Here is a 20,682-nt window from a genome sequence, read left to right on the forward strand (position 1 = left end):
TGATGCCTTGGCGTTCATGTGGAGTTTCGTTATTACTGACGGTATTTATTAAGTCGGCGGTGGTAATGTGTTAAGGTTTGATGCTTTTCTGATAAAGGTAAGGGTAGTTTTTTTCATAAATGTGTTATCGGACGTACAGCTATCGATAAATGACGTTCGAGTTATTTATATGAGAGGGATAATTATTAATTAAATTAGCTGGTCATCGATGGTAATGTACCTCGGTTTGTTATTTATTATTATTGTTATTTTTTACTGATAATAGAGTGATTGATGGATGGGTGGATTACTGCATCTTATTTCCCCTAACCTGTCTTCTTTATTGGATTTATTTTTATTGCATTTTACCTGAGTTTATAAGGCAGCTGACGTGGGGATGGAAGGTGATTGACGTGCAGGGGGATGCCTTACCCTTCTTCATCATCTTGCACGTTCCTTCACCTTTTCTTCCTCCTCCTTCCCTTCTTTACCCTCTTCATTGTCTTATTGTTCTTCCTCCTTCCGGTCTTTCTTATTGTCGTGTTCTTCCTCCTCCTCCCTCCCTTCTTTCTTATTGTCTTTTTCATTCTCTTTCTTCCCGTCTTTAATCTTTTCCTTCCTTCTTCTCCCTTCCTTCTTTCTTAGCCTTTTTCATCTTTCTTCCCGTCTTTCTCCTTTTCTTCCTCCTTCTTCCCTTCATTCTCATTTTTTCATCTTCTCCGTCCTTCTCATTCTCTTTTTCTTCCTCCTTCTGTTTCCCTTCTTTCTAATTGTTTTTTCTTCCTCCTTCCTCTTCCCTTCTTTGCCATTGTCTTCTTCCCTCTCCTCCTTTCCTTCTTTCTCATTTATCTTCTCCTTCCCGTCTTCCTTATCTTTTTCTTCATCTTCCTTAATGCTTCACCTATAATTAAATGTGCTCTTGCTCGTTTGGAAGCTATAGTCTGTTATCACCTGACGAAACTGGTCACCTTCCACCACTTGGATACTAAGTTGTGGTGGCATGAAGTTATGAGGCTGGGATGAGTCTCCTTCATTACTGTAGTTGTTTCACCTTAACCTGACCCATATATTTTTTTTTGTCCTTTTGCAGCTTATTTCACATAGCTCAGTGGCAGAGTAAGACCGCACTTCAGTTCTACACCCTTTGCATAGCACTTCCTCGTGACTAGCACCATATTCTAGTGTTTATTTCTTGATACAGACCTCGGAATTCAAGATGGAGAGATGATAATTTTAAGACTAAAAGTAAAAAAGGTAGTCAAATCAATCCCCCATTCTGATTACACTTTGTCTGATTGCGATTCTGAGTTTTGGTTGCTTGAAATTCACGAGGTAAGAATGAGTCTCCTTGGTTACTAGTCAGAATTAACCCCCCACACTGATTACATTTGGCCATCATCTGAACTGATTGGGGTTAGAGATATACTGTAGGTCTTGTTAGATTAAACGCGGTAGAGATTTTTTTCTTTTTTTTTACCATTAACGCATACGTGTTATACTGTAGATTTACTTTCATAACACACACACACACACACACACACACACACACACACACACACACACACACACACACACACACACACACACACATGCAAAAATGAGTCTTCACTTCCAAAAAAAATCACAGTAATGCAAAATTATTCACGATTCTGTAATAGGAATACACATTTTGTTTTTACTTTTTTTTTAACCCCCGTGACCGGAAATTATGTTAATAGTGTATATAAATAATTCTAAACAGGCCTAAAATCTACACAGCCGGCAGTTTATAGCGGAAAAAAATGTTCGTTGTTAAGTCGTGTACAACATTTTGGTGAGGGGAAAAAAATTGTGTTGTGTTTTATCCTCTTGGACGTGTTGGGTAAATTACTGTGGGTGTGGGGAGGAAGGGAGGGAGATAGGGAGAGATTGGAAGGGGAAGGGAGATAGGGAGAGAGTATGAATGGCGAGGGAAGGGAGAGAGGAGGATGGAGGAGGGGGGACAGAGGGGAAGGGGGTGAGGGAGGGAGATGGGGAGAGATTAGGTAAATGAGCTGCGATATAGTTAGTGTGGCACTGGAGGGGAGAGGGAGGGGTAGTGTGGGAGGGAAAAAGGGAGGGGAGAGAGATGGGTAGGAAGAAGAGAAGAAGGTATGGAGGGGTAAGGTAGATGGCTTGAGTTACGTAGGGTCAGGGAGGGAGAGGGATGTAGAGATGGTTGAAAAGATGGGGAGAGAGATAGGGGAGAAGGGGAGGGAGCAGGGGTAGAAAGGGAGACACCCACTCCACCTTCCCCCCTTCCTTCCTCCCCCCTTTCACCATCCCATTAACTCAATGTACCGGTTTATAATGTCATGCCGTAACTATTATTTTATTTGTTTACTTTCTCTTTCAGGTTACTCTATCGGGTAGCTTATAGATAAAGTATTATAGAATGTGACTTTTCCTTTCCAGTGTTTCCTATAAAATTTCCATGTCAGTTTTTCCATGCTGCATGGTGGTTTTTCTCACTTTTTCCTGGAGGGTTTGGTGGTGGGGGGAGCCTTCTTGCTTTACTATCCTTATCCTTCAACATGTAGAGTTAGATCTTGTAGTCATAGTTTTCTCTAACAAGCAGTCTCGAAAGGACCATAAGGTCTGTTGCTGTTTGCTTTCCTGTGTAATCCTGTGTAATCCTTCCACTCCACTCCCCCATCCCTTCCATCCGCTCCTCTTCCCCCTCCCTCCCGCTCCTCTTCCCCCTCACCTCCCCACCTTTCCATCCCCCTTCCCCCTCCCCCTCGCTCCTCTTCCCCCTCCCCTCCCCACCCCACCTTTCCATCTTCCTCCCCTCTTCCACTCCCCTTCCCCATCTTTCTACCACGTCCAGCTCTGCCCCACTTAACCCCTTCTCCCCTCTCCCCTCCCCCCACCCCAATCCCCTCCCTCTCCCCCTCAAGTCAAGACCCAATTAGTGTTTTTCTCATCCATATTTTTCCGCCCAATCCTCCCCCCAACGCCTCCAACCTGCCCTCCTCCCTGACCCCCCGCACCCAGCCCTCCTCCCTGACCCCCCGCACCCAGCCCCCAGTCCCCTCTGCCCTTTCCCTCCTTACTTAGCGGAATCCTTGGACATTTTTACGATGAGTTGAGGAAGCTCCCTGACGCCATTTCCTAAGCGATTTATTTTGCTTATTACACCTCACTGCCCTCGTCTGTGTTGCATAAAGGCTTTCATTATCGCCATACTCAGCATAAATAACGTACAAAAGGATATTAGGCAGACGTATCAAAAAATAAATCGCTATGGAAGTGGTGTTAGGTAGCTTCCATGATAATACTGTCCTTTGACTCACCCATCCTCCTTCTGACTCACCTCCCGACTCACTGACTGACTCCTACTACTCACTCTCTCACCCATCCTCCTCCTGATTCACTGACTCGCGCCTTTTTCTTCTCACTCATTTACCTGTCCTCCTCGTGACTCACCTCCACACTCACTGACTCAGGTCCTCTCGTACTCACCTATCTGGAATGACTCTTGGCAGGTGGTGGGCACGATCTTCTCCATCTCAAACTGGGGCATCCTCATGTTCTTGTACATCTTAATCGGCGTCTCGCTCTTCCAAGACAAATTCAGTTCCTTCATCGTCTTCGAGACTGGGGGGGGGGGAGGAGAGAAAGAGAAGATGTGATTTTCCATTATTTAAAAATAATAATAGTAGTAGTAATAGTAATACAACTACCGCTGCTACACCACTATTGCTACTAATACCTGTAATAATAATAATAATAATAATAATAATAATAATAATGATAGCTGGAGAAAAGATCGTGCTGCTGCTGCTGATGATGATGATGATGATGATGATATTACTGTATCATCGTCATCAAGAAAATAAAGTCTACATCAGTATATTAACATCAGCACTTTCGATTTGAAGTCTGACACATTGAATTCTAACCATTTGAATTACTAAAACTTGGATGCTACCTGTTTGGATTCTACAACTTTGAATTCTGCGTTTCTAATTTCTGATTATTGACAAAAGCATAACAGTACTCAAAACTAGGAAAATGATTGTATCTGGAAGTAGTCTATGCATAAATAAATTAAGAAGAGAGAGAGAGAGGTAAAAAAATAACAGTTGTATTGTGTAGTTTTTTTTTTCTAAAGTCAAATACGCATCAGTGAGCGAAACAACCCGAACCGTAAAAGTAATAGCCGAAAATAAAAGAAAAGAAGTGACCTTTTGTTTACGCTCACAGTAGGATTGAAAAACACGAAAATTTCACCGACCGAAACAAAACGCAACATATAGACAGGAGCCGAATTGTAAGAGAGAGAGAGAGAGAGAGAGAGAGAGAGAGAGAGAGAGAGAGAGAGGAATTTAAAAGTCAGCATGTAAAAATGTATATCTGTTTGTCTGTGGCATATATTACCATGACCCGTAATAAAAAAAAAAAAATGCATAAACGTGAGGCATGCATACTGGCATCCCTCAATTTTTTTTTTAAACCATGAATTCATTATATACTTTTTTCTTTTTTTTTTTACTTTTTCTTACCATGGATTAATTACATTTTTATTTTTATTTTTTTACTTTTTCTGATCATGAATTAATACTTTTTTCTTTTTCTTTTCTTTTTTTTTACCTTGAATTCTTATTTTGTATCCATCGGTTCATTAGTTTTTTGTTTTCCTTTTTAAATCATGGAATTCATTATTTTTTTTTTCTTTTTTGACGATGAAATAAATATTTTTTTCTTTTTTTTTTTACCATGAATTCAGTAGTTTTTTTCTTTTATTTTCTATTTTTTTAGCATGAATTCATTATATACATTTTGTTTTTCTTAACATGAGTTAATTATAGTTTTGATGAGGATTCGCTGAGCATTCCCTACTACATAGCTTCCATTTTTTTTTTACCGTGGATATATAAAATTACTTTACTACAATTTCCCTTCGAAAATTACTACGCTGTTATTACGTATACGCCTGTTATAGACCCGCTACGCAGTTACGCCGAACTCTGCGCTTTTATAACAAATTTATGACTCTGTCTGGACTCACTGCATTAATGTTATGATACTACAACGCGTGTGGAAATGATGGTGATGGTGATGGAGATAATGATGATGATGCTGGTGTTGAAGATAATGATGATGATGATGGTGTTGAAGATAATGATGATGATGACAGTGATGATATTTGATGATTGATGATGATGGTGATGATATTTGATGATTGATGATGATGGTGATGATGTTTGATGATTGATGATGGTGATGATGATGATTTAGCCTGTCGGTGGGTGTAGTGAAAGGCCAATTAATGACTATATTTTCGACATGCATAAAATCAAGCAGTACGCCAGACTGATCACGAACTCACGTCCTTTCAAACAACACACCACTCCTCTAACCACTATCCCTACCTATTCCCTACACAGTACCCAACACAATTACCATCAATTCCCAACGTTTAGCTAGAATTTACCACACACGTTTACACAAAGTTTACAACGCTTTTCCTACGAGTGTGCAACGCATGTTTGTTTGTTTACAGATTTACAACCCCCTGTTCACGAGTTCACTACGCGTTTTACTCCGGATTCTGTACGCTTTTTTACGCAGTCATTTGGCCTTTGACTGCGGGAGATAAAAGCCGGATGATAGGGGTTTGTGTGTGTGTGTGTGTGTGTGTGTGTGTGTGTGTGTGTGTGAGAGAGAGAGAGAGAGAGAGAGAGAGAGAGAGAGTCGTTTTGGTAAGGTAGGTGTCTTGGGTGGATGCTTTTTGCGTTTCCGTGTTTCTCTCTCTCTCTCTCTCTCTCTCTCTCTCTCTCTCTCTCTCTCAGGGTAAAATATTCAGTGCTATGATCAAATTTGCAACCAGAATCAACGAGGATTAAACACGACAGGTACCCGGCTCTCTCTCTCTCTCTCTCTCTCCGTATCTGTATATCTGCCGTTTGACGCCGCATCCTGTGAGTGAAAAAGTCGTCATTTCTGTCAATAATTAGTAATATCCTTCCCCCACCATCTCAGGAGGCCACGACACCCCCTCCTCAGCAGATAACACCTGTAATTAACCCTCCCTCCTGCAGGAAGATCGTCTGAGAAGGCCTTGGATGTCTTAAGATGGTTGTGGCCCGTGAGCTTCTAGACGTGTGTTCGTTGGCTTAGTTGGCTCTATGCTGCTGCCTTTTTGTTGATTTGCGTTGTATATTGCACATCAGTATCTCTCTCTCTCTCTCTCTCTCTCTCTCTCTCTCTCTCTCTTCTGTCAGCATCAAACCTCCCTCCATTTTAACCCACCTCTCATCATTAAAACCACTCTGCTACTACCCTCATCTCAATTCTACCTCTTCTCTCATCTCCACACTACCTTTACCCTGCCCTAACCTCTACTCGACCTCTACCTTAATCAATGCTTCACCTCTACTCTACACTCTGCTTCTTCTCTACTCTACACTCTGCTTCTTCTCTGCCTTAAACTCCACACTACCTCTACTCTTCCTTAATTTACACTACCTTAATCTACACTCAACCTCTACTCTACCTTAATCTACACTCAACCTCTACTCTACCTTAATCTACACTCTACCTCTATTCTACCTTGATCTCCACTCTACCTTTACACTACCATGATCTACATTATACCTCTACCTTTACGCTTTACCTCCACTCTCCTCAAATCTACACTTTACCTTATTATCACTGCAGTCAGGATGATCAAAGACTCCTTCACCTAATTGCGTCCCCATTATAATTATAATAATGATAACAATTACCGTTACTGTTATTTTAAAGAACTCCACGTTCTGTAGTGTTATTATTGATATTGGAGATATTGCCGTATTTCTTTCCTGAGGGGGGGGGGTGGAGATCTAGAAGGCTGACATTCCAAGACCGTTCGAGGTAGGGACCTGGATTTTTCAGGAGTGATGTATCTTGTTTGCACGCTTCTTTTGGCACATTTTTTTTTTTTCCTAGCACTAGCGCTGTCCATGTTGTATTTTCAGTTTTTGCTCCTGCGCAGCAAAAACTACTGAATCGATTGCTTTGCAGATATTCCATTATGTAGTAGTCAGCATATAATAGTACGCCTGGGTATTGGTATTGAGATCCAAGAAATAGTTTTTGAGATATTGAGGGAAATCATGCTTGAAAGTGCTAAATCTGAAAGTATGTGGCCGATTTTGACCAAACTCGGTGGAAATGTAGTGGGTCATGTTTGAACTTGATTTGCGTAGTATGAATGACCATGACCTTGATCTCAAGGGCACAGGTCAAAATCCGTAAAAATTTTGAGTCATGCCGGAAGTCCCTTAATATTAGGTCTACAGTCGTAACAAAAGTATTTTCGTCTGGAATGTGGAGTTCTTTGAGTATTGCTTCAGCAGTTTCAGAGTTCTAGTTATTATTATTATTATTATTATTTTCGTTGCTGTTATGTTTTTTCCTGTCATTAGGATAATTTATCATCGTTATCATCGTCATATAGTATCATCATCATTATTTATTTACAGGATGTAGTTAATAGATCAACATTTAAAGCATACAGAGAGTGGTAGATAGACGATAGATAGAACGATAGATAATTAACTTACTGCAAACCGATAGAATGTAAAAAACGCTTAAATTTACTAGATGTTAATAGATAGATAGATAAAGATATACAGGATACAATGAGTGATAGACGATAGATAGAACGATAGATACTTACAGCTTGCGATCTCCATGGTGCAGACTTGGGAATCGAGCGGGAATTTTGAAAGTTCCATCATACACGCAAACACCAACTTCAGCCTGAAAAAAAAGAAAAGAAAAAGATGAGAGAGAGAGAGAGAGAGAGAGAGAGAGTACTGTGTTCGTGAAATGTTATAATGAGTTTGGAAATAAAGACCTGATTATTTTTCTTTTCTCTCCTACAGGTCTTTCCTACACGTTAGGCCTAATTAAAGGTGAGTACTTCTTGGATAGTTTACCTGGTTTTATATACTACTACTACTGCTACTACTACTACTACTACTACTACTACTACTATCACCTGATTTCTTGTAGTACTGCTAGCGATTCGTTCGTAATTTTCTTCTTTCTTCATCATCATCATCATCCTCATCTTCTTCTTCTTCTTCTGTTATTATTATTATTATTATTATTATTATTATTAAACGCTAGGTATGTGGTGGAGATTACAATCGTTGGGGTGTTTGGGACTAGTAGATTGTGGTAATAGACGAGTACAAACTGTTTTTATATACTTTAGCTTTATCTGTCAGTCTGTCTGTCTGTCTATCTATCTATCTGTTTATCTATCTGTCTATCTATTTGTCCATATGACTCTGTCTGTCTATCTATCTATCTGTTTATCTATCTGTCTATCTATTTGTCCATATGACTCTGTCTGTCTATCTAGCCATGTGTCCATCTATCTATCTGTCTAGCTATATCTGTTTATCCGTTTATCTGTGTCTGTCTATCTATCTGTCTGTCTATCTTTCTATCCCTTTATCTGTGTCTCCATCTTTCTATCTATTTACATCTATCTCTGTCCATCTATCTGTCTTTCTGTGTCTATCGTCCCAGTTTTTCAGGTTATTGTGTTATCACGTTCAAAGCACGTCTCTCAATTGCCTCTCTCATCTGAAACGTGGTTAGGATGATGACCGTAATGAACACAATGAAGTTAGCATTAATATTACGGCACTGCAGAATTTTTCGTCTTTCAGCGCTAATGATATTTCTCACGCTACTGTTACGTCAGACAATGTACGCTGGAGGAAGGAGAATGAGAGACTGACTAGGAGAGAGTATGTGACTGTGATAGAGGGATACTGAGTGGGAGAATGTGAGTGACGCTGAGGGGGGAGGGGGAGTCCGAGGATGTTAGAGAGAGAGAGAGAGAGAGAGAGAGAGAGAGAGAATAGTTAAAACCCTGAGGTATGAGTGACAGTAAAACCAAAAAAAGAACAAGAAGGGAGAACAGAATCAGAGACGGCAACATGATGAACAGAACAGGAATGAACAAAGGAACATCGGGGAGACGAGGTAAATCAAGGAGAAAGAGAGAGACGCGATAAAGGTAATTGAAAAGATGGAAAAAAAGGCGGGGTGAGGGAAATGAGGAGAGGAGGTGACAAAGGAAGAGAGAGAGAGAGAGAGAGAGAGAGAGAGAGAGAGAGAGAGAGAGAGTAATTAACTGAATGATTAGCGAGTGACATGAAGGATCTTGAACACACTTAATGAACTGTCACCATTGAACCATATATTTTTATTCCCCTTTTTAGTTATTTGCATTTATTGTCATTTTCCTTTTTATTTCATGTTTTTTTTTTTTTTTTTGTCAAGAATTATTTCTGTGTCTGTCTGTCTGTCTGTCTATTTATATCTGTTTGTCTTTTCCTGCTTGTCATGCTGTCCTTCTCTCTGCCCATAATTGCAATCTCTCTCTCTCTCTCTCTCTCTCTCTCTCTCTCTCTCTCTCTCTCTCTCTCCGGTGGTTTAGGTCAGCTGAAATATAAACAAGGGAAGCTGCTGACCTCAATGGATGACCTTTGACCTCCACTGGAAACGCTCCCCGAAGGCTCTAAATCGTCGAAAGCTCTAGATTGCGAAAACTCTTTATTGGCAGAGCTGTAAGTCGTCCAGGCTGTAAATTATCATGAGTCAAAATCTCCCATACCATCAGTAGTTAGAGCTTAGAATCGTCAGTTTCTCTAAATCATCAAAGCCACAAATCCCAAAATCAACATTGTCTAAGTCATCAAAAATCTCATATAAATTCAAAATCATCACTTTCTTCAAATCGTCAGGACCAAAATTTGATAATATTATAGAATTGCCAAAGTCTCAAAATTGTCAGCCTGTGAGAATCGCCTTTTTTTTTTTTTTCTTTAAACATCAGAATTTTGTGTCCGTCTGTCTTTGTCATTTCTTTTTTTTACCATCCCCCACAGCTCTGCCTGCCTGTCTGTCTGTCTGTCTGTTTCATTTTTTTGCTATCTTTCCTTTCAGCTCTGCCTGTTTGTTTTTCTATCGTCATATCTCCCTCTTATCTTCCTTACTTTCCTTACATATACCTATGTTTTAAAGTCAGATTTCTTATACGTCCCTTCATCAGGTCGTTTAGGTATATATAAGAAATTTTGAATGACTCAAGAACTTCAATTCAGTCTACGATGTGTAAATTAAGAAGGTTGTAAATGGAGAGCAAGTACACGTAAAGACGGCTTAAGGAGCGGAAATTAGTCAACATTAATTTTGGGGGGTAATTTTCGTTCTTGGATTTAGTAAGATGTTGACACTTTTACACACACACACACACACACACACACACACACACACACACACACACACACACACACACACACATTAGTCGTGGTTTTTGTGTATGTATATGTTTATCGTCTGGTTACGGTATCTATCAATTATCTTTCTCTGTTGGTCTGTCTGTCTGTATCAATCTGTGCCCGTCTGTGTATGTCTGTCTATCTGTTTATCTATCGACCTGTCTGTCTGTATGCCTGTGTGTCTGTATGTCCATTTAGCGTTTTTTTTTCTTTTCTGATAATCATTTCTAGTTGACTTTTCATTTAAATCTATCTTTCGAAAAAAAATCTTTGCAAACTTCACCAGCAGTAAATGATTAAAGCGGATCAGCCGGGTATCGTGTGTGTGTGTGTGTGTGTGTGTGTGTGTGTGTGTGTGGCTCAGAAGCAATGCCTGGTAAACACGTGGTAATAATCCCCTCAGGAGCCAGGTGTGAAGCGAGATGTGAGGACAGGTGTGCTGGTGTTAGCGGGAGTGGTGGCGGTTTTTGTAATGACTGGTGATGGTGGTAGTGGTGGTGGTGGTGATGGTGGTGGTGGTGGTTATGGTGGTGGTGGTTATGGTGGTGGTGGTGATGATGGTGGTGGTGGTGATGGTGGTGGTGGTTATGGTGGTGGTGATGGTGGTGGTGGTGGTGGTGGTGGTGATGATGGTGATGGTGGTAGTGGTGGAGGTGGAAATGGTGGTGGTGATGATGGCGATGGTGGCGGTGGAAGGGGTGGTGGTGATGCTGGCGATGGTGGAGTTGGAAGGGGTGGTGGTGATGATGGCGGTGGTGGGGGTGGTGGTGATGATGGTGATGGTGGGGGTGGTGGTTGTGTTGGTGGAGGTGGAAGTGGTGGTTGTGGAGGTGGAAGTGGTGGTGGTGGTTATGGTGGTTGTGATGGCGATGGTGGAGGTGGAAGGGGTGGTGGTGATGATGGCGATGGTGGAGGTAGAAGGGGTGGTGGTGATGATGGCGGTTGTGGGGGTGGTAGTGATGATGGTGATGGTGGTGGTGATGGTGGTGGTGGTGTTGCTGGAGGTGGAAGTGGTGGTTGTGGAGGTGGAAGTGGTGATGGTGGTGGAGGTGGAAATGGTGGTGGTGGTGATGGAGGTTGAATTGATAGTGGTGATGATGGTGGAAGTGGTGGTGATGGAAGTGATGGTGGTGGTGGTGGTGGAGGTGGAAGTGGTGGTGGTGGTGGTGGAGGTGGAAGTGGTGGTTGTGATGATGGAGGTGGTGGTGGTAGTGGTGGTGGTCGTGGTGGTGGTGGTGATGGTGGAGGTGGTGGAGGTGGAAATGATGGTGGTGATGATGGTGATGGTGGAGTTTGTGGTATAGGTGGAAGTGGTGGTGGTGATTGTGGAGGTGGTGATGGTGGATGGGGTGGTGGTGATGATGGTGATGGTGGAACTGGTGGTGGAGCTGGAAGTGGTGGTGGTGGTGATGATGGTGGAGGTGGTGGTGGTGATATTGGCGGAGGTGGAACTTTTTTTTTATAGGTCAGTTAGTGTGATGCAGTACCAACTCATTATGTCACAATAATATATTAATTAGTGTGTCAGACGAGGGGGGGGGGCATGGTTCCTAGCAGATTTTTTTTTTTTTTTAATGTAAGGGAGAAGGAACCCAAGGCCAGAAGCTCATACGTTGTTCCCTCCAAAGAAAAAAATTATATGAACAAGATGATAGAAAGCTAAATTCAAGATCCGCTCATTTCGAGTATAACTTAATGCATTTTATCAGAGAAAAAACATATCGCACTTCTATTTCACTTGTTTTAATTATAGGAGTATAATGGAGAAGTGAAATTGAGGTGAGATATATATAGCGTATGGTTTGGTAACATCGTCATGGTACCGGGGAAATTAGTACCAGATAAAATAATGTGTCACTGTACCACGTAAAATTAGCAGAGACGCTCCCTAAGTTGCCTATCGTCTGTTTGTTAAAAAGAGAAATTGAAAAAAAGAAAAAAGAAAACGGAAAGAAGCTGCGAAATAAACGGAAACTAAGAAAATTAAGAAACTGTCTAGGGACGAGAGACTTAAAGAAAATCTCATTACACATTCACAGCCAAGTCACACTTTCTTCCCCCAAACAAGGTAAGACTGGGAGAAGTGTAGTAATCAGCCAAGGTGTTGTGAGGAGAGGTGAACTTCCTGGTATGTTCTTAGAAGAGGCCCGATTTATAGCCACGTCTAGAATGATGCTATGCTCCTTTTTTCTCTAACTTTGCTTAACTAGTCCGTCTGTCCATCTTGCATGCTGAGTTGAAGCGGTAGCATAAAACTAGAATGTCACAATGCTCATTTCACTTTAACTTGGCCTAACATTTCCATCTTTCCAACTTGAGTCCTGAGTTTAGCACCTGAATAATAGCAGAATATAATGTTAGTCATGAAGAAGTGCTATGGAAAAATGTGAAGGCGTAGCATCGTCTTTTTGTTTCGCCATAGAGTTGTAACACTAGATGCCGGTCATGAAGAAGTGCTGTGGAAAGGACGCAGAACCGTAGTATTGTCTTTTTAGGCCTTTTGAGTTACATGAGAGAAGATAAATAAATAAATAAATAAATAAACGCAAATCTAGGTCAAGTTGAGGTGGAAGAACAACGGTTAATTACTTTATTTATGATCGTGTTATTTTTTTCGACAAGGTTTTACAAATGAGGATGTGAACGTACCAGTTGGAGAAACAGTATGGTTAGGAAGAGAGAGAGAGAGAGAGAGAGAGAGAGAGAGAGAGAGAGAGTAGCGGGAGTAGCAGCAGAATTAGATTGCGAGAATGCAGTTAGCGTGTGTGTGTGTGTGTGTGTGTGTGTGTGTGTGTGTGTGTCCTCAGGGGCCGCGGGTGAGTTGTGTACGTGTCCGTGTAAGATTCGTGGGTGCTGGGGGACGTGTCATTCTGTGTGAATAGGGAGAAAAATATGGGAGAGAGTTATTGTGGGTGTGAATAACGGTGGGTCCAGTAGCCTCGAGTGTGTGTGTGTGTGTGTGTGTGTGTGTGTGTGTGTGTCAGAAAGGTAACATTCGTAAAAAACTATATAAAAGTTAAATTTGGTAAAATATAAAATCTTATAAATGATCAGGAAGCATAATTGAAAACAAGGAGAAATAAATGGCTGGGAAAAGTTGAAAAGTTGAAATTGAGGAGGAATAAAAAAAATGCGAGGGAAATGAGTATGCAGGAAAGATGTACATTAATAGAAAACCACCGCAGAGAGATTAAGAAGGAACGTTGAAAGCTGGGAGAGAGTAAGTCAGTAAGAAAAAGAATGAAAGAAAAGAAAGAAAGAAGAAGAAGAAAGTCTAAGATGAAACTAGAAAGCAAAGTAGAAAAAGAATGTGGAAAGAAGATGGAGAAGAGGAAGATGTCAGCCACTCAGACAAGAGACGACAAGTGAAAAGAATATAAGGAATAAAGTAAGAAAAGAGGAGAGGGAGGAAGAAGAAGAATAAGACCCCGGCTACCTTGAGGTGGAGGAGGAGGAGGAGAGAGAGGAAGGAGGAAATGAAAACGAAGGAGAAGAGACAGGGGAGGCGGGTCGGGGAGGAAGCACTCATAGAAAACGGGAAATGAAACAGAAAATGAAATGTCGGAGGGAGGGGGAACTGAAGAAAAGATATAAGTTTTGGATTTAGAGGAAAAGAGAAATGTGAAGGATGTGAGATGATTTCGACATGTGTGTGAAGGGAGATGAGAATGAAAGGTTTAGGGGGAGAATGGAGGAGAAATGAAACAGAAAATGAAAGTTCGGAGGGAGGAGGAACTAAAGAAAATTCAGCTTTCGGTTCATAGGAGAGGGGAAATGTGGAGGGTCTGAGGTGGGTTTGGACATGTGACAGAGGGAAAAGGAGATTGAGAGTTTAATGGACAGAGTTGAAGAAGAAGTCGAGATGAAACGAAAGGAGAAAGCAAAAGGATTTAAGTTTCGAAGGCCATTACCAGAGTCTCCCATAAAATGAAAGAAAACGGAAGTAAGTTTGTCGGTAAAAAATGAAAAACAAAAAATTATTCCTATTTTGTTGATCCAATTTTATGTATTTATTTATTTGTTTTGGCAAGATTTTAACCTTTTCAGCCCGATGATTTATTTTTTATTTCAATCCACCAGGCGATTTTATTCAGTATGACATTGATGATTTTAAGATTTAAGGGGAACTGAATGCTGTGTTTTGTGCTTAAAAAAAAAAAGAAAGGAAATCACACACTAAAATAATCTGAGAGAGAGAGAGAGAGAGAGAGAGAGAGAGAGAGAGAGAGAGAGAGAGAGAGAGAGAGAATCACTGTACACGAAGGCTTACCAAAGGAAATGTATCAATTTTGAGTTACATTTATTAAATATTGCAAATAAATGGCAAATAATGAGAGGATAAATAATTCTCGTGTTTATTTTTTCCGCGTCGAACTTCTAGGGTAGACCAAGATTTTATTATTATTATTATTTTATTTGAGTATTTGTTTCTTGTTTCTTCTGGGTCCAAGTTTTAGGACAGACTTAAGAGTTCCCAGTGTCCCCTTAATCTTTTATATTTTTTTAATCTTTTTATTTTTTTCTGTGTCCAGGATTTAAGGCAGACTATTATTATTATTATTATTATTATTATTATTATTATTATTATTCTTTTATCATTTTATTGTTTTCATTTGTGTCCAAGTTTTAGGGCAAACTTAAAATTTCTCTCTTAATTCCCTTAACCTTTTATAATTTCTTGACTGTTTTCATTTTTCCTCCTCCTCTTTTTGCTTCCGCGTTTCCAGGTGTTATGGCAGACTAAGGCTATTCTTCCCTTCAACTTTATCTCATTATATTTTGGTTACTACCTTGGGTCCGTGTGATTTGGGGCCACTACAGAGTTTTCCTTTACGTGCGTACGTGTTTGGCGTTGTGATTGTGGCGGGGCTGAGCTTATTCTCTCTCTCTCTCTCTCTCTCTCTCTCTCTCTCTCTCTCTCTCATTTAAGTTTTTTTCCCATATTTCAGTATCGTCCTCTCATTCTCTCCTCCAGTTACCATCTCTCTCTCTCTCTCTCTCTCTCTCTCTCTCTCTGCTGTATAGTGACTTTTTCATCCTGTAAATTCCCTCGTCTCATTATTATTTTTCCCTCTCATTTTCTTCCTGAGCTGCTGCCTTGTCTTTTCATTACTTCATTTTGTTTCTTGCCTCTTATTCCTTTCCTCCTCTCTTCTTTCCTCCTCTCTCTTTCCCTCAGCATCATTTTTCTCTTCTCTTTTTCCCCCCTTCCTGTTTCTCTTCTCCTGTTTGTTTATTTCTCTTATTCTCTTTATTTTTTTCTTATGCTCTTTATTTGCTTTTCTTCTGCTCTTTTTTGTATTTTTCTCCTGTTCTCTTTTTCCTCTGCTCTCCTCTTTATTTTAGTTTCCTGCTCTCTTTTTCACCTTCACGGACTCGCAAGATTTGAGTGCACTTTGGAGTTTTCTTACTGTGTGTGTGTGTGTGTGTGTGTGTGTGTGCAGGGTTCTCTCTCTCTCTCTCTCTCTCTCTCTCTCTCTCTCCCCGTTTTCTGTTGCCCCTTCTCCTTTCTTTCTCCATTTTATCTCTCTCTCCCTCTCCTTCCTAGCTGTTCTTTCCTCCTCCTCCTCCTTTTCTCTCTTCCTCTCTCTTCCTCCTCCCTCTTCTTCCTGTTTATAAATGAAAGCCCAAATTATTATCCACTCTTCCTCTACCCACTCTCTTTTCCTCTCTTCTCTCTCTACCTCTCTTTTCCCTCCCTTTCTCCATCCATCATCATCCTCCCTTTCTAATTGGACATTTCTTCTTCTCTTTCTTCATCCTTACACTTTCCCCTCCTCTTCTTTCCTCTTCTCTCTAATTTTCCTCTTCTCATTCTACATCCTTCCCTCTTCCCCTCGTCTCTTCTCCTTTTCCTTCATCTTTACTTCTTCATCTCCTTTTCACTCACATCTCCCATTCTTCTCCACTCTTTCCTATCTCCTTCCTCCCCCCTCCCCCTCCCTCTCCCTCCTCCCCCGCTTCGTGTGACATGTCGGAGGGAATATGAGGATGTGGTCCAGATTTCCTCCCTCCCTCCCTTCATCTTTCCTCCTTCCCTCCATCTTCCATCTTGCCTCCCTCCCTCCATCTTCCCTCTCATCTTCCCTCCATCCTCTCTCCCACCCCCTCTCGCTCCTTCGTTATTTTTTTTTTTCGTTACTTCTCACCCTCATATCTCGTAGTTTTAATTCTGTCAGTCTGTCTGTCTGTCTGTCTGTCTCTCTCTCTCTCTCTCTCTCTCTCTCTCTCTCTCTCTCGTGTGACAGGGAGCGGAGATGAGGCGCGGGCCGGAGATGTCTTTCCTCTACCTCCTTTCCTCCATCCTTCCTCTCTCCTTCCCTCCATCCTTCCTTCCTCCTTCCTTCCATCCTTTCATCCCTCCTTCTTTCTTCCCTCCATCCTTCTTCCTTCCTTCCCTCCTCTGCTACTCTCCTTCCATGTTATTTTCACCCATTTGTCCCTTTTCCTCCGTCTTCTTTCCTCCCTCCATTTTCATCTCTCCATCTTTCCCATTTTCCTTCCTGTCCTCCATCCTTCCTCTTTCCTCTCCTCCTCCCCCCTCTAGTCTCCTTCCTGCTTTTATTTATGCCCTACTTTTCCTCTCTCTCTCTCTCTCTCTCTCTCTCTCTCTCTCTCTCTCTCTCAGGTGACACCCAAGCGAGATGATTCTGGCCACAGCTTACCGTCACCTGGGACTCTAATCCTCCCCCTGACAGAGAGAGAGAGAGAGAGAGAGAGAGAGAGAGAGAGAGAGAGAGAGAGAGAGAATGAATAAAGAAGATGAAAGGAAGAAGGTCATTTCCTGTAGCCAAGCTTGGGATGAAGAAAGGAGAAAGAGAAGATAAATGAGAGAGAGAGAAAGAGAGAGGGAGAGAGATAGATAGATAGATAGATAGAGAGAGAGAGAGAGAGAGAGAGAGAGAGTTGTGGTAATGAAGATCCATGAATGACTATGTGGAAAAGGGAGAAAGAGATTATAAAAAAGAGAGAAGCGAAGAGGGTGTGGCAAAAGAATTATGGCGGATAAAGAGAAAGAGAAATGCAAGAAAGAGAGCTATGAAAGAGTGATAAAAGAGGGAAAGAGAAATATGCAAGAGAGAGGAGAGAGAAGCGAGAGGACGTAAATACTGTATAATCTGAATTTTGTCTGTCTATATCTATCTTTCTGTCTCTTTATCTGTGCTTATTAATCTGTGTGTTTGTGTATATATGCATGTATGATTGAATGTCAGTACTGTGTGTATCAGTTAATCAGTCAGTCAGCTTGGTCGATCTGTCTTTCTACCCGTATATCTATCTGTCAGTGTATCTTTATCTGTATTGGTCGATCTATTGAGAGAGAGAGAGAGAGAGAGAGAGAGGGAGAGAGAGAGAGAATAATTACAGACTCTCTCTATCAAGTGTTATTATTTTATTTTTGCCTCCCTTAAAAACACCAATAAATCTCCTTAGTAAGATTTTTTTTTTTCATTTTTTCTCATCTTACGTGTATTTCTCGACATCTTACGTGTATTTCTCCACATCATACGTGTATTTCTCCACATCATACGTGTATTTCTCCACATCTTACGTGTATTTCTCCACATCTTACGTGTATTTCTTCACATCTTACGTGTATTTCTCCACATCTTACGTGTATTTCTCCACATCTTACGTGTATTTCTCCACATCTTACGTGTATTTCTCCACATCTTACGTGTATTTCTCCACATCTTACGTGTATTTCTCCACATCTTACGTGTATTTCTCCACATCTTACGTGTATTTCTCCACATCTTACGTGTATTATCCACATCTTACGTGTATTTCTCCACATCTTACGCGTATTTCTCCACATCTTACGCGTATTTCTCCACATCTTACGCGTATTTCTCCACATCTTACGTGTATTTCTCCACATCTTACGTGTATTTCTCCACATCTTACGTGTATTTCTCCACATCTTACGTGTATTTCTCCACATCTTACGTGTATTTCTTCACATCTTACGTGTATTTCTCCACATCTTACGTGTACTTCTCCACATCTTACGTGTATTTCTCCACATCTTACGTGTATTTCTCCACACCTTAAGCGGCTCCTTCCAAGACATCCATCAAGTCAAATGACCCAATAATCTCCATATAAGTAATTACCTGGGCGCTACAAATTACCTCTCATTAATATACAGTGTTTCCCATAATTCTTCGCTCCCCGTTCCAAAAGCTATCGTCTCTTCCTACCCCCCCCCTCCCTGTGCCACTTCAGTATGGTGACGTAATATTTTTTGACCCATTCTTGCTGCCTCTTGACGATGTTTGTTTACCTAAGAATGTATAAAAGTGAAGGTGGAAATGAAGGATGATTTTTAACTCCACCTTCCCATTTCGAAAAGTGTTTCCAGAATCTGTCTACCTATCTGTCTGTCTGTCTGTCTCTCTCTGTGTCCATCTGTCTCTGTCTGTGGCTGTCTCTCTGTCTATATATCTTTCTGTCTCTGTCTCTATGTCTACTTGCCTGTCTGTCTGTCTATCAGTGTATCTGTCTATCCATGTCTACCTGTCTATCTGTTTATCCTTCTATCTGTCTGTCTATCTATCTATCTGTCTGTCTCCCTCTCCATCTACTTATCTATCTGTCCATCTGTCTCTACCTCTTTCTATCGACCTATCTATCTGTCTGTCTGTCTTTACCTCTTTCTGTCGACCTATCTATCTGTCTGTCTGTCTATCTATCTTTCTATCTACATGTTTATCTGCCTATAAGAGTTTGCAGCTCATTTATTTGTCTTTACTACCCCAATAACACAGACATTTATTGCTCTTTCCTTGTGCACCTGTAACAATATATCACCTCAATAGGCCGTCGTTCATGAGTAGGGACTTACTGAGCGGGAAAGAAAGGGCTGTAGAGAAGAATTTAAAAGTGATATTTTCTTATTTTTCTATGGAGGAACAACCTAGCGGACTTCTGGCCTTGGGTTCCTTGTTTGTGGCCTTGGGTTCCTTGTTTGTGGCCTTGGGTTCCTTGTTTGTGGCCTTGGGTTCCTTGTTTGTGGCCTTGGGTTCCTTGTTTCTGGCCTTGGGTTCCTTCTTTCTGGCCTTGGGTTCCTTCTTTCTGGCCTTGGGTTCCTTCTTTCTGGCCTTGGGTCCCTTGTTTCTGGCCTTGGGGTCCTTTTTTCTGGCCTTTGATTCCTTAATTCTGGCCTTGGGTTCCTTGTTTCTGGCCTTGGGTTCCTTCTTCCAAGCATAAAAAAGTAATGTATAGGCTTTACTTTATACAGTCGTGTCTTGTGTGTTGCGGGAACGGGCTTAGCGTTATCAGGGTCTGGTTTATCATTTACTCATTACATTTCCACTGCCACTTTATCATTTATTTACCGGTGTAGCTATGGGTGTATTTCTGATTAATTTATTCGTTTTATGTATGCAGTGGCCCGTAATGTATGTGGATGTGGAGTGATTGATGGATGTGATTGCAACAACCCAGAATTTATCATACATTCCGATTATAAAACCTGTCATAAATTTGATTATCGCGCGTTTCATAAATCTCGTTGTCTTTTGTATGAGGGAGGAGAGGTGCAGGTATTCATTTTTTTTCCATAACTTAAATTAGACCATATATTTTTAGTCATATAAAAAGAGACACATTAGAGCTGGCCCTATATATATCTCTCTCTCCATCAAATGCAAAAACACACGTCCATATATTTCGCTTAAAAACAAAAACACACGACCATTTATTTCCCGTAAATAATAAAAACAGACCCGGCCATATATTGTGCGTGTTCTTGAAGTTCTTGTTTTGTTGTTGTTGTTGTTGTTGTTGTTGTTGTTGCCCTCCATGCAGTGAGAATGGAGAAGGGAAGGGACCCTACCTTGCACTGGACTGACATAAGCTGATGATGATAATGCTTAGATATCTCTAGTTAAGTGTGCATGCATGTCCGAGTGTTTGTCTTTACGTGTGTGTGTGTGTGTGTGTGTGTGTGTGTGTGTGTGTGTGCTTGTTTAATAAGCAGTTTCTCCCGTCTGCCTGTATGTGTTTATGCTCAAGGCTGGTAATTAATGTGATCTTGATGTATGCTCAGACGTGTGTGTGTGTGTGTGTGTGTGTGTGTGTGTGTGTGTGTGTGTGTGTGTGTGTGTGTGTGCGCACCTACTTTCGTCAGTCAGACCTCTTGCATCATGTACACATTTAAGCCAAGTCCCCTATATGCCATGCAGAAATGCGATTATGCACAGAGAGAGAGAGAGAGAGAGAGAGAGAGAGAGAGAGAGAGAGAGAGAGAGAGAATGATAAACAACTCAGATAAGAAAAAAAAAAACATTGCAAAGAGCACTTAATTCATCTCTAGTTAGAAATTCTCTTTACATTAAAAAAATCTTGTGTTTAATCGGCGTGAATATTTAGCTTAAAAATTCAC

The 20,682-nt window shown here is 41.0% G+C and overlaps 1 protein-coding gene across 1 annotated transcript in view; it reads right to left on the minus strand.

The window, feature by feature from the left end:
• LOC145417581 (glycine receptor subunit beta-type 4-like) overlaps nucleotides 1–20,682 on the minus strand; it is a 311,160-nt gene that overhangs the window by 127,019 nt on the left and 163,459 nt on the right. The window contains exons 5-6 of the mRNA XM_080286285.1: nucleotides 7,667–7,749; nucleotides 3,463–3,597 (exon numbers count right to left, since the gene is read on the minus strand). Coding sequence (XP_080142411.1) covers nucleotides 3,463–3,597; nucleotides 7,667–7,749 — 218 coding nt within the window. The remainder of the gene's footprint in view (nucleotides 1–3,462; nucleotides 3,598–7,666; nucleotides 7,750–20,682) is intronic.

The sequence above is a fragment of the Coenobita brevimanus genome, chromosome 110 (genome assembly GCF_032717465.1).
Source record: "Coenobita brevimanus isolate Jiangsu-jjx chromosome 110, ASM3271746v2, whole genome shotgun sequence".
Taxonomy (NCBI): domain Eukaryota; kingdom Metazoa; phylum Arthropoda; class Malacostraca; order Decapoda; family Coenobitidae; genus Coenobita; species Coenobita brevimanus.